Below are 15,091 nucleotides of genomic sequence, written 5' to 3'. Positions count from 1 at the left end.
CAAAAAATGATAGCTAAGGAACACATTAATATCAATACGAACGGTTTCATTAATTAAATACCTTTTATAAGTATTAAAAATGACTCAATTACATAGGCCTAATACCCAAACAAAACGCCTACTACAACATCGCTTTTTCCAATTAAATCGTTAGACCTTCAGAACAAAATACAGGGTTTTATTTCAGCAAACCAAAATCTCTGGCATCTCACGCTGCACCGTGCATAATTTATTTACCTGTATACAGGTTTTAAAGGGATCTTTTCACGCTTTGGTAAATTGACAAAATTGAAAAAAGTTGTTTCAGATTCGCAAATTTTCGTTTTAGTTATGATATTTGTGAGGAAACAGTAATACTGAACATTTACCATGGTCTAATATAGCCATTATATGCATCTTTTGACGATTTTAAAACCTAAAAATTATAAAGCGTTGCAACGCGAAACGATTGAATAATTTGGAGAGTTCTGTTTTTGTCGTTAAATTTTGTGAAACTACGAAGATTGCTTTTATAAGGTATAAAATACCTTAAGTATACATACTCGGCGGAATAGCTCAGTAGGCTAAAGCGTTTTTACTTCAGGACTCTGGCAGGACTCCAGGGGTCACTGGTTCGAAACCTGGTCCGGGCAATGTTCTTTTCCTTTTTTTAATTTTATTCTTGATTTTTTACTGGAGCTTTTACGATCCAATGTTTACATTTATCGATATAAAGCATTTAATGAATAAGTTAAAAAATGCCAAAATCTGTGAAAAGGCCCCTTTAAAGCAGGCGCTAGTTCGATAAAGCGGATGACTGAAGAACGCCGCGCTCTAATGTATTCATTATGTAATATTGCGAAACGGTTCTCATTGGACAGCAATATATGTCACGTGTTTAAGTTATGTAGGTCAGTGTAACACTTAACAAAAGACTGCGCGCTTCGGCCATTTGTTTACACTTTTTCAATTTTCGAAAATGGTTGGATATATTTTCGTTTGAAAGGTAAGTAATTGCGTATTTTTGTCTATATGATTGTGTTAAAACCTATTTTTGTCAGAATGGTGTAACAACGCAGCTCGCGTTAACCCACGCAGTTTGTGTGTAACCACACCATTTATGTGTGTGAAGTCAAGATCAAAGCGAATTCGCGCAGGTGGTTGGGTAATTGTTACGCGAAAACAAGTTTATTTCTACATGTCAGTATAAAATATAGACTTTATTAATGAATGCTATAGCTTACCGTAATCATTTTTCTTTTGATCCATTAGATTGTCTTTCGGTTTATTTCAAAGCGTTTAAAAATATTTCGAGATTAATTGATGGTCGTGTATACATAACACTTATATGCAACCGAGTGTTATATTGACATGGTTATAGTGGAGCGAGCGTTCACCCCGCTGATATTGGCAGTGGGAAGAATGACCGCAGGCTCGTTACAATAGGTCATTGAACCTTTGAAAGCATGGAAGCATGTTGCGTGTATAAATACATAAAATAGAGACATGGTGACGAGCTATATTTTTTCATTCGTTGAAAGAAGTCACTGGTGTAGCAAGCGTAAACATTGCGTTTTACTTTGTTTGATATTTAGTAGTGTTGATCGTCACGAAGGAATTACTTGTGTTCGGCATTTTATATGGGTATATTAGCGAAGATTAAATCTAGGGTATGTAATGTACGCCTCCCAATTATAATCATGATTGATTGTTCGGGAGTATACCGTAGATGTAGATGTGATGATTATACTTGTTTAAGTTGTATGTTTCTCGTTACTTAATTGCAGAATAATAATTATGTTGAAAATATGTTCTTTAGTCAAAATGCATGTACCTTATGCTATTATCTAATATTTGTTTTGAAATATATATATATATATATATATATATATATATATATATATATATATATATATATATATTCACCAGGGAAATGTAAGATGGTTTATAATTTTGAGATGTGTTGACACACACCTGTAAGTTAAATCTAGTTACAAATTCTTTGTCACGCAGTCAGTGTTTCTGTCACGCAATCAGTATATTGCTCTGACACCAAATAGAAAATAACTCAGTTGTGCTGAAGCAGTCATTTAATTACATGTACACTGTCACACAGTTAGTTAGCCCATTTATGCCCAGTGGACTCTCCCATCCTTCTAAATTGGATCAATTTCTTTCCAAAATTAGGGCTGTCTAGTATATTTATTTCTATATTTAGAATGTTTCTTACAGAAATTCCGTCAAGCAAACAACGCAGACCCTCATGAGATGCCGCATCATGTGGCGTCTCATCTGGGTCTAAGCTGTTTGCCAAGGCCTTTTTTCTAGAATAAGACGCTAGGCATAAATAGGTTAACTATTGAATCACTCACATGGACAGTGTCACAGACTGTGAACCATTTACTTCATCACCTAGCTGGTAATTTTCATAGTTCTTCTTGAATGTTTGAGCTTTAATGAGTACCGGTACATATGTTCAGCATAAACCCAGGGACCTGGAGGGTCAATAGCTGAGAGTTGGATTATCGCAACTTGTCATTCTGGTAGTCAATAAGTTGATTAGTCTGATACTCAGTAAGTGACATTGCCACTTGCTCGGTCAATTATGCATTTACTTAGCAGGGCCCTTGTTTTGCACTTTTTACCGCCGAATATTGGCGGCTTCCCCCATGAAAAAAGTATACTTTTTCCCCCTTTTTCAGCTAAAAAGTCCCCCCCCCCCCCCAAAAATATTTTTTTTTAACATTTATACCTATGTTGCCAGCTGGTATCGTGCTACTAACCTTTGATTAAATGTATATTTATGTAAATCACATTAAAATATAGCAATTTTAGGTGTTGAATGGTTGGTGAAAAGATCTTCTAAAATTCCTCTTTTTGCCCAAAACGACGCGAAATTCCCTCTTATGAGGAATGTGGGTGGCTTCCCCTGGCGGCAAGAGAGGGCCCTGCTTAGTCAGTAAAATAATCAGTTCCAGAAACCGCCAATCATTTATTAACTCTGTGAAGTACAACAAAGTCACTCAGCCACTCAATCACTCAGATACTCAATGACTGTGTCAGATACACATACTGTCTTTGTCACTCAGTCAGTCAAGTTATACACTACACAGTCAGTCGATTTCCTAGTAACTCAGTCCATTAATTCACTTAGTCAAAACTTAAGGTAAACTCAGTCAATCATTTAGTAACGAGTCACTCAGTCAATCAATACTACAGTCGCACATTCAATTTCTAAGTCAATCTTGCATGTCTTAGTAAGCTTGTAAATTCACTGCAGAGTTAAGATCTCAGTCACTTTATGAATTTATTAGTGATCACACATTTGAGTTGGTAATTTATTCACTTTGTCAGTAAATTACTCATTGGCATAGTCAGTTACTTACAATTTCATTCAGTCAATTACTCTGTCAAACTCACACATGCAGTCAGTGACAACACATGAATTTAATAAATTAATGTTAAAGAACTTCACATCTAATTAGTGATGTTTACTGAAAGCAGATGTTATTGTGAGCTAGCATGTGGTTGTACTTTACTGTTCTGTTATAACCACACCTGTGCTCCAGTTTGTAATGTTATCAGTAAGCATCTATTACTCTTGTACTATGGTATTCATGGCAGGCTTATAACTAAATGTTATACAGTCTTACATATCTGTACTGTATCGAAGCATTTGTATAGGCTAAAATTAGAGATTTCAAATTTTGTTTGGGAAGTATGCACAGATTGAAAAAAAGGTCGAACCAGTGGTTGGGTTGTTGAGTTGTCGTAGGCCATTTGGTAACTATCTGAAAAAATGAGTCCTGCAAAAAATAATAAAGTTTCATTTGAAAGTACTTCTTATTATTTCAGATCTATTGACTCTACTGCATTTGATATCTAGTTAACATGATTTCAGATCTTCTTTTCTTTCTTTACTTAATGCCAGATCATCTAAACTGAATTTCAAGTCTTTTACTGAATTTCAAGTATTTTAACTTAATTTATAGTACTGGGTGTGTTTGCTACAATGTAAAACTTAATTTAAAGTATTTTTACTTATTTTGAAGTACATGTGTATTGTTTCTTGATTTCAGATCTCTCTGATGAGTGCAGAAGCATCCCCAAGGGAGAAGAATGTTTCTATCCCGCTTCCCGCTTCAAATGGACCACGGCCGTACAGATGTGAGATATGTCAGAGGTCGTTCCGGGAGGTTGCGACCTTGAGAAAACACGAGCAGCTACACAGGGCTGATCGTCCGTATGTGTGCCAGACTTGTGGGAAATCGTTCCTCTGGTCGTCCAACTTGAAAGTCCATGAACGTGTGCATACTGGAGAGAGACCTTACAAGTGCAAGATATGTCACAGGTATGTTAGAGCTCTAAATATGTTGTAGTTTAGTTTGAACATGTATCTAAGGGTTGGAAATGAAGTCTTTAAAACTTGAATCTAGTAGGAAGGTCTTTATTAAATTTAACTTTTTTGAAAAAAATTACAAATGCATAAAAATATGTATCTAAGTGGTGAAGGGTTAATATGCCTTCATTTCTGTTGCCAGATGTTTCACCCAGTCAAATGACCTGCGTCGGCACGAGAGGAATGTGCACATGAGGGGCAAGCTTTACAGCTACAAGAGTCCACCAGCGGGCCGAGCTATCCAGCCTGCGGCTACCAACCCTGCACAGATGAATCTTGCGGCATATCAGGTAGGTTCAACAGGCCCATTAGAGCCATGTTCGCGAAAATATAGGTTTTATGCATGTATGTAACTTAAGTCTGCACAGGCTGATCAAGGACAACATTTTCCGCTTTTCAGGACTTTTTCTTTTTAAAGAAGTCTCTTTTCAACAAAATCCAGTTTAGGCAGAAAGTGACTTGTTGAATTTGTAAGCAAAAAACAACTGCACTTATTTCCAAATTTAAGTCCAGATGACCAAGCCAGGGCAGCGCCATCACGCTACTTTGGGGAAAGGGGTCTGCAGCCCTTAGGAGGGGAAATTTTTGCGGCATTTCCCTTTTTGGGGGATTTTTTTACTTACTCATTATTACATTTGTACATGTGTGCACTATATTCATTGCATTTTTCATAATTTAGTATGTTTGCAAAGATTAAATTGAAATAGAATTGAGATATAATAATCATGAGACACATCTTTCTATTAAAAAAAACAAAAAACAAAATTTTTTTTTAGGGGGAATTTTTCCACCCAAAAGGGGAAAAAAGTAAACATTTCAGGTGGGGGATTTAATAGATTGAGGGCCCCGAGCCCCGTTTCCAAAATGGTTATAAAACCCACTGCTTTCTGTATTTCCAGGCATTTGCCCTTCAGCAGCGTGCCATCCTGCAGCACGCCCTGACCTACGAGAGCCTCATGCAGAGCTCTGTCTCCCTGACAACTGCGCACTACCTCCAGTCTGGTGGGGGGAGGTCCCTCGCAAGCCTGGCGCCCATGGGAGACGTGAACGTGTCTACCTCAGTTATCAAACCTCGCGGCAGCAGTGTGCTAAGGGATCCACGGGATCAGGATCTACCTCAAGATTTGTCTGATCGCTCCCTGAAGCTTGAGCAGGTACAGGGTTTTATATTCCATGCTTTCTGTAAGCCTCATCCACTAAGACAAGTTCTTTAACCCTTTACCTCTCAGATATGCATTTTGACACATTTTTAGTCCCTAAGAATATCCAATTATATAAACACTGAAGACTTCCCTTAACCCTTTGCATGCTGGGTAATTTGTCTTCTGCTAAAATGTCATCTGCTGAATTTCTAAAATTAGCATTTTCTACGATTTTTTTCAAAGAATACTATCAGAATAGCAAACAGTTTGGATCCTGATGAGACGCCACGTTCTGTGGCGTCTCATCTGGATCCAAACTGTTTGCAAAGGCCTTCAAAATCCGGTTCCAGCACTCAAAGGGTTAATAGATTCAAGTTTTTAAGACTTCATTTCCATCCCCTAAGCAACTGATGAGCAACAAGCAGCATAAAACATGACTAGTCAATTGGTTCCTGCAATATTTACAAATTTATTTATAAGAGCTTCATCTCTTTTTACTGTACAAACAAATAGATAACATTGTCTAATTGCATAATAAGTAAACATACGATGAAGAATACACATACAGGCGGTCTTGTTTATAATATTATGCATAGTATTCACTAGAAATTGCAACTAGAAAGACAATAGAATAGTACAATTATACCACGAGTGGGGGGGGGCACTGCCCTTTATCTCTGTTGGGGACCAGCGTCCCTAGACCCCCGGCTTATTTTCCAGATTTGAATTTGTGACAATTGACACATCTGCTCATTATAATTTCCTAATTATTAATGGATTAATTTCATAAGATCGGTTTGTGGTCAACCATGTGAATACCTGGTCTTCTATTATTTGAAATATTCTATGTCATTACTCAACATTTCAGTAAAAACAAGATTTTATAGTCCTGAAACTATGAACAAAACAATAAAGTATAATACTAGTTGATCTTAGTGCACTGCGTGATACTATAATTCAACTTGAGGACGGGTCACATTAATATAAATAAACATAATCCACATCCATTATTTTGTTCATGATCATATTTATTGTTAACTTCTCTTTTTACTGGGAAACTGATCTATGTATTGCAATTTATACATGTATACAAAAGAGAGTTCATTCACCTGGCATGAATAAAACATGCCTTTTTGAAGGGAAATCACTCTCAAGCAACTAGCTTGTGTCTACTTACAACATGAATGATTTTTTAGGTCAGCCAGTAATATGTTGAACAGGCTAATTTAGCCTAACATTTATAGGACGATGACCCTTAGTGTTAAATGAGCAGTTAACCAGTTTGATATGTAGTCTAGTGTATTGGTTTGATTCTGTACCTCACCCTAATACAGACTGAATGATGTTACAACAAGATAAATATGCCCTAAGTTTCAGTCCAACAATCAGTGTAGCAATGACCTTAAAAGCTTTTTTATTGCTTTAATATAATTATGATTTCAAAAAAGCAAATGTGATATAAGTTTTGTGTGTGTGCATGAATCTGGTTTACTTAAAAATAAGTGAATACTTGGTCAAATTTCCTATGTTACATTGTATGTTTACATTTTTATTCTGTAAAATTCTAAACAAACCTTAGTAGTATATTATTAATGTTGTTTTATAAAGAGGTTTATTACTAATATTTTAATAGCAAAATTGACATTAAGTTGACATGTTGTACAATCTTTTGTTATACACGCATTAACTGATGTCTTATGTTAATAGTGAATAATAAAACTTACACATACATGTATATAACAAAACTTTGTATTAGTGTGTACCAATTATTTCCTGTTAATCCATTCATGGTCATGACCAGAACTTATACAAGTTTATTATTTAAAATAAAGCTAAACTTATTTCATTGATGGTCATGTGTAGAACCAGGTTATCAGCAAAAACTGTCAGGCCTTTTTCTGTCTATTTTGGGAAAAAGTACCTAGCAAAATTGGGAGTTTTCGATTCGTGAAATCTTCCAAATTGGGAATAATTTTCATAGACAAAAGCATTATTTGGGCAGGGAGTTTTCCAGTCATTTTGGATAAAATTCATTTAAATTATGATTATATATTTTTGAGGTTGTTTACAAAATATAATTGAGATATCTAGAGTCTATTAATCATAAGTCATAAGACACTTCTTTCTACGTGAGATAGGCAGAAAAAGGCATGACTGTTATCAGTGCTTTTAGCTCCACTGGCCTGAGGCCAGCGGGGCTAATGTCATGGTCCTGTGTCCGTCTTGCGTGCGTGCGTCCGTGCGTTAACTTTTTCTTTAAACATCTTCTTCTCCTAGACTACAAGTCAAATACTGCTAAAACTTCTCACAAATGTTCCTGGGGTGAACCTCTTTCAAATTTGTTCAAATTATGCCCCTGTGGTCAAACTTTACCATGCCCCGGGGTCACAAAATAAAAAATTTGCTTATATAAGGCCTATTTTGTGCAAACTTTAAAAATCTTCTTGTCCATAACCGTATGGCATAGGGCTACCAAATTTGGTATGTAGTGACATCTAATAGTCCTCTACCAAATTTGTTCAAATTATGCCCCTGGGGTCAAATTTGACCCTGCCCCGGGGATCACAAAAATGAACATATTATTTTATAAAGCCTATTTTGTGCAAACTTTGAAAATCTACTTGTCCATAAACGTAGGGCCTAGGGCTACCAAACTTGGTATGTAGTGACTTCTAATCGTTCTCTACTGAGTTTGTTCAAATGATGCCCCTGGGGTCAAATTTGACCCTGCCCCAGGGGTCACAAAAATGAACATACGCTTAAATAAGGCCTTTTTTGTGCAAACTTTAAAAATCTACTTGTCCATAACTGTATAGCATAGGGCTACCAAATTTCGTATGTAGTGACATCTAATAGTCCTGTAACAAATTTGTTCAAATTATGCCCCTGGGGTCAAATTTTACCCTGCCCCAGGGGTCACAAAAATGAACATATGCTTATATAAAGCCTATTTTTTGCAAACTTTAAAAATCTTCTTGTCCATAACTGTAGGGCCTAGGGCTACCAAATTCGGTTTGTAGTGACATCTAATAGTTTTCTACTTAGATTGTTCAAATTATGCCCCTGGGGTCAAATTTGACCCTGCCCCGGTGGTCACAAAAACGAACATGCGCTTAAATAAGGCCTATTTTGTGCAAACTTAAAAAATCTACTTGTCCATAACCGTATGGCATTGGGCTACCAAATTTGGAATGTAGTGACATCTAATAGTCCTCTACCAAGTTTGTTCAAATTAAGCCACTGGGATCAAATTTGACCGTTCCCCAGGGGTCACAAAAATGAACCTATGCTTAGATTGGGCCTATTTTGTGCAAACTTGAAAATTCTTTTTGTCCATAACCATTGGGCCTATTTCTACCAAATTTGGTATGTATTAAAATTTAAAAGTTTTCTATCAAGTTTGTACAAATTATGCCCCTGGGGTCAAATTTGAACCTGTCCCGGGGTCACAAAAATGAACATAATTTTTATTCTTAAATAAGGACTATTTTGTGCAAACTTAAAAAATCTTGTTCATAATTATAGAGCCCAGGGCTACTAAATTTGGTATGTAGTGACATCTTATAGTCCTCTACCAAATTTGTTCAAATTATTGCCCTTGGCTCAAATTTGACCCCGCCCCAGGGGTCACAAAACTGAACATATGCTTATTTAAAGCCTCTTTTATGCAAATTTTAAAAATCTTCCTGTCCATAACCATAGTGCCTAGGGCTACCAAATTTGGTATGTAGTGACATCTTATAGTTCTCTACCAACTTTGTTCAAATTATGCCCCTGGGGCCAAATTTATATATAAAATTGCTCACCCTTCCAACTTAAAGCACCCAGTAGGACGAGGGATAGAAAGAGAAAGTCACGTGCTTGAGTACATTTCAACCCATGCGCATTGCACGCTCATTTCGCATAAAAAACAGTGGAGAGATACATGGCCATCATGGCCCTCTTGTTTTTCATATGGGAATGAGACCGGGTCCCTTTGGATTGGGAAATTTCGTGTACTTTTGCCTATAATTGGGAAATTAATATTAATGATTTTATGCTTACAAATACTTAAAAATTGATAATAAAAGTGATTTCAATATTATATAATCTAAGGTTTGACTTATAGAGCTGGATTTGGAGATGATTGACATGTTTAGACTTAGTAAAAAAAGTATTTTTTCGGAAACCTTCAATTGGGAATTTGTAGGTCCCATTTGGGCCAAATATATACTATTTTCCAATGGGAATGGGTCCCCATACCGAACCCAAATATTTGAACGAAAAAAAAACCCACTGGTTATCCCCACAAAAACCTCACAATAAAATGCTAATTTTTTCCCCAGGTAACTCCACCCCCTGCGGATGATCACTTCTCGCGCGGCGAAAATAGTGCAGATGAGCACCAGAGTCCCGGCCAGTCAGGATACTCTCCTACCTCCAATAAGTCTAGATACTCTCCTACCTCCAATAAGGCCAGATACTCTCCCTCCTCCAACAAGGCACACTCTCCCCCTGCCCATTCCACCTCGGCCTACGGGCTCAGTCTCCTGCCCAACGGTTCTCGTAGTAGCCACAGCAATCACGCGGCCCATCTCGGATCTCCAGAGGCAAAGAGAGAGCTACCATTCTCTCATTGCGAGTCTCATGCGGCTATGGAGTATCAGAAGTATTTTCGCTATCCGACGGAGCAGAATGCTTTTGCTCGGAGCTACAACTCAGCTTTCTCTAGTACGGGTAGTAATCGCGATCTCGGGGACAGCGGAATAATGGATCTGCGTATAAACAAATCAAACTCAAGCGTGGAGTCGGAAGATGGTGAACTCGACTGGAAACATCAGAATACTTCGTTGAAGTCACCTGCCTCGGGGTCGGATTCGGACTCCAAACGCGACGTCACGACCACGTCGCTAACACCCACCGTCGAATCAGGGATTCACCATTGCACACACTGCAACATCGTGTTCCACGATTTCACCATGTACAACCTGCATCAGAGCCTGCACTCGCCCATGGAGGACGACCCTTTCATGTGTCCGTCGTGCATGAAGCACTGCCAGGACCGCATCGAGTTCATGTTCCACATCGTCTGGCACGTCAAGTACCCACACACCATACCCAGGTATCAGTCGTTCAAGGAGAGCTACCTCATGATGCCTGAGCCGGACGAGATCACTGAAGATGGCGAATAGAGGGTATGTAACCTTGTCTTGTTTCATACAGGGGTATGTAGCCTTATCTCCTTTAAATAGAGTGGTACGTAACCTTGTTTTTTTTATTATAGTGTTATGTAGCCCTGTCTCAGAGTGTTGTGCAGCCTTGTCTTGTCATGACACAACTCAAGGTATATTTTTACAAAATTGTCACAATTAAATAGAAGACAACATTAATTGTATTTAGCGTCAATCTATGATGAAATTGAGCTTTATTACCTTAGCCTGAATTGGATATATTTGATTTCTATATTTTCCATAATTAATATTCAGATAGCTTAAAAGTAATTGATCTTCAATGACAAAAATGTTTTATATGGAGTTTGTTTCTGCTCATCGGAACTTGTGCATCCCAAATAAACAGCATTTTTTTAATAATAAAAAGATATATTTGTCAGTAAGAAAATGCAGAAAATAAATTATATTCCTATTTTTAACAGAAACCAGAACAGTTTTCCTGAGTGCAATAGAGTTGCGTAACTTGCGATAGCAAAGGAATTGCTTGTGGAGAGAGGGGGCCGTGCCAATACCAGCATTTCAAGAGAGTTTGTGACGGGGACGGTCGTCGCAAACTTTGACCTGTAGAGTACCTCAGAAGTATACCTCGACCATTTTACCTCATGAATGATCTACGTGATATCCCAGGTTATGTATATCAAAGCATTTTGGTTGACACTTGTCAGTTAGATAGCGTAGTTGTTTAGACCATTATTAGTTATGTTTTATTATGTCTTTTTGTTAGCGATTGTTTACTTACTATGTTATTATTATGTACTGTAAATAGAGTAAGAAGATACATGTGTGTTTTATTATTGCGTTAAATCAAAATATATTACACTGTTTCATGTTAAATTGTATGTATTCGTGTATTTAGCTTTTGTTACCTTTTCCTTGTCATATTTTTCATTTTGATAAATGGAAATGATTTTATTGACATTTTATTGATACAGAAAAAAGTTAACTTGAAGTCATATTTTGTAATATAAACAAGTAAACAACGTAATAAAACTAAGTAGATTGTATAGGCCTTTTCCCAGGATCTTGATACGGTACAGGAGCATAGATCCACAGTTGGCAATAAGATTGATTTGTTTCATTTATAAGATGCGTCCTAAAATTAAATTTCTACATTTCTCCAGAGCTGAAACAAGCACAACAGATAACTAGAAATGGCGCGGCAGAGGCCGACGCGTATCCCCACGCCGCATGTTTGACCCAAGGGCGCCCCAGGGTTGATCATGGGGCCATGCATAGTTGAGATTGACTGTATTGTCATAAGAGAAGTTCAGTATCAATTAGAAGTGAATGGGTGTAAAAATAAAGAAGTTATAGTAAAAGGCAATTTTGGGAGAGTGTGGCCTATGTGGGCGGGGTGCCCCAGGGTTGGTAATGGGGCCATGCATAGTTGAGATTGACCGTATTGTCATAAGAGAGGTTCAGTATCAATTTGAAGTGAATCAGTGTATTAATGAAGAAATTATAGTAAAAGGCAATTTTGGGCGGGTGTGGTCTATGTGGGCGTGGCGCCCCAGGGTTGGCAACGGGGCCATGCATAGTTGAGTTTGACCGTTTTGTCATAAGAGAGGTTCAGTATCAATTTGAAGTGAATCAGTGTAGAAATGAAGAAGTTAATGTAAAATAACCTAAATTTTTTTTATAGTAAATGGATTTTTTTGGTGGGTGTGGCCTATGTGGGCGGGCGCCCCAGGGTTGGGATTGGGGCCATGCATAGTTGAGATTGACCCTAATGTCATAACAAAAGTTCAGTATCAATTTGAAGTGAATCCGTGTAGAAATGAAAAAATTATAGTAAATGGAAATTTTTGGTGGGTGTGGCCTATGTGGGCGGGGCGCCCCAGGGTTGGGAATGGGGCCATGCATGGTTGAGATTGACCGTATTGTCATAGGTGAGGTCCAGTATCAATTTGAAGTGAATCGGTGTAGAAATAAAGAAGTAAATGTAAAATAACCTAAAAAAATGAGTGATAATTTCTGACGCGGCCCCACCCCAACCCCTATAACTTTTGACCCAGGGGTCAGATCAAAATTCCAAATAGTGCACCGTCGCACATATGCTCATAGCTACCATGTGTGTAAATTTCAAGGTTCTAGTGCTTTTAGTGTAGGAGGAGATAGTGGCCAGGACGGACGGACGGACAGACGGACGGACAGACGGACGGACAGACGGACGGACGGCGGAGATCACCACAATATCCCCACCTTTTTTTCAAAAAGCGTGGGGATAATAATTGATACATGTTATCAGGAATTACGTAACAAGGGAGGTCCAGCATTGAAAATTAAGGTACAGGGGTACCTGTTTTTGAAATTCAGGCAGAGGGGTACCCTGCTTTAGAAATTCAAGCACAGGGGTACCCTGATTTAGAAATTAAGGCACAGAGGTGCCCTGATTAAGAAAGTCAAGCACAGGTGTGCCACTGTGCTGAAAGACTCCTGGGAACAGCCTTTACATTATAAGCATTGTCCTAAATCAAAATGCAAGAGACATGTTTACCACATATGAAATCTGTACTGTTACGTATATGTGCTTTCCCATTTTACATGTAAATATATCTCATTCCAACATCGAACATAATTTTTTTGCATAATTGATTGTTATTATGAAAACCTTTCTTATATATTTGCATGTATTTGGCCCCTTGTTCACAAAAGATTGATTTATTCCGTTTCTTGTGATTTATTCTGTAGCTCAACTCAGTTGCATCTCAAAGATGCCTTGATTTGAAATATTATTGCCATAAAATGAAATAATTATCTATGCTTTTAAGTAGTTAATATTTAACGAAAATTTTGTTGATAATACAGTTACAAGTAAGTTTGAAAAATAGAGTTTTGAAATCAATCACACCATAATCAGAATATATTCTTTAGAATACCATTCATTTTAAAGAGAAATAAGTTTTTGACCAACGCAATTGGTCAGAATTTCCTTTATTATGTTTATTAAAATTATACTTGTTATTGGCAATCATACCTATTATTCAATTTAAAAAACAACAACATAATCTCAGATTTTACCAATTTGAACCGGTATTGTAAAATATGGACTATTTTCTAGATTTGCACCTTTCCAAGTAAATGAGTCTGAAAGGGAAGGTACCACATTGAACCCTTTCCCACTCAGAAGCGAAGTGAAAATGGTTATGTGCAAACCGCATAAAACCAGAACAGTGTGCGAGTTACTCTCAGTTTGTTCAGGTTTTATGCTGTTTGCTGCTCACCAGTATCTACATGTAAGTGTTGGAAATGAAGCCTTTAAAACTTGAACAAAATAAGAAAGGTCTTTAATTAAATTGAACTTTATAAGGGACTATAAATGCGTGAAAATACGTATCTAAGTGGTAAAGGGTCAAGTTAATAAACATCAGTCTTCTGTTTTGTGAACTTGGGGTCTAACTATTGTGTTTTATTAAGAATAGACCATGATATACCGTGATCTACCTCAAACCTTAGATTACCAAATGTGTTACAGTAATGCAGATGTTTTACGATATGTTTACAATTGTAAAATAGTCCTGTTTAAAATGTGATTTGATGTTCTTGATAATGAAAAGTGTGACGGGTATATTTTACAAAATGTTTTTTTATGGTATAATATATTTGTTGTTTTATTGTTTGAATATTCCATTATACATGTAAGTATGTGAATCATGGAGTTTTCACTGCTTACTTTGTCAAGTAAAATAAGACAATCCACTAACATGTAGTTGTGACAGCACATTTTTTTCTCTTAACCCTTTCAGTGCGGGAACCGAATTTTGAAGGCCTTTGCAAACAGCTTGGATCCAGATGAGACGCCACAGAACGTGGCGTCTCATCAGGATCCAAACTGTTTGCTATTCTGATAGTATTCTTTGAAAAAAATCGAAGAAAATGCTAATTTTAGAAATTCAGCAGACGACATTTTAGCAGACGACAAATTTCCCAGCATGCAAAGGGTTAACCAAAACCTATAAGACAATAATCAGCAGATGTGCTATAAATTTTGCAAAGTTTTACAGTTGAAAACAGAATAAAGCAAACATAAACATTCTTCATATCCTAAATAGGAAAAATAAAGCATTTATCTGGTTACGGGTATATACTAATGTGTATTTTTAATAATAGTGTATGTAGTACAATGTATGTTTTCCTTTATTGAAATTTCTTTTGTGTTTGTTTAAAATATTCATATTCTTTGGATGCCATGATTAACTTTTACAAAGTGTTCATTAATTTTTGAAGTATGTCAAATTAGTGCCATCAATTTTCTTTGTAACTTAATGCATAATCAAACGGTTGCTATATCAACCATATTCAATGTACATTTTGTATATCAAATCTGAGACTGTTCATCACATCATAACCAACCATGTCTC

General features: G+C 36.9%; 1 protein-coding gene across 1 annotated transcript; it reads left to right on the top strand.

Moving 5' to 3' along the window:
* The first annotated feature begins 890 nt into the window (after positions 1–890).
* On the top strand, positions 891–11,869 carry LOC127839200 (zinc finger protein squeeze-like). Its single transcript, XM_052367474.1, has 6 exons — positions 891–985; positions 4,059–4,330; positions 4,521–4,668; positions 5,278–5,532; positions 9,846–10,694; positions 11,153–11,869. The coding sequence occupies exons 2-5, from the start codon at positions 4,068–4,070 to the stop codon at positions 10,689–10,691; spliced, it is 1,512 nt and encodes a 503-aa protein (XP_052223434.1). The 5' UTR covers positions 891–985; positions 4,059–4,067; the 3' UTR covers positions 10,692–10,694; positions 11,153–11,869.
* The last annotated feature ends 3,222 nt before the right edge of the window (positions 11,870–15,091 follow it).

Source organism: Dreissena polymorpha, chromosome 7, assembly GCF_020536995.1.
Source record: "Dreissena polymorpha isolate Duluth1 chromosome 7, UMN_Dpol_1.0, whole genome shotgun sequence".
Taxonomy (NCBI): domain Eukaryota; kingdom Metazoa; phylum Mollusca; class Bivalvia; order Myida; family Dreissenidae; genus Dreissena; species Dreissena polymorpha.
This window is presented reverse-complemented; position numbering and strand designations above follow the sequence as displayed.

Coding starts and splice junctions, on each gene's coding strand:
- LOC127839200 (XM_052367474.1), top strand. CDS start 4,068: ATGAGTGCAGAAGCATCCCCAAGGGAGAAGAATGTTTCTATCCCGCTT. Junction 4,331..4,520: donor AAGTGCAAGATATGTCACAG/GTATGTTAGAGC, acceptor TTCTGTTGCCAG/ATGTTTCACCCAGTCAAATG. Junction 4,669..5,277: donor TGAATCTTGCGGCATATCAG/GTAGGTTCAACA, acceptor CTGTATTTCCAG/GCATTTGCCCTTCAGCAGCG.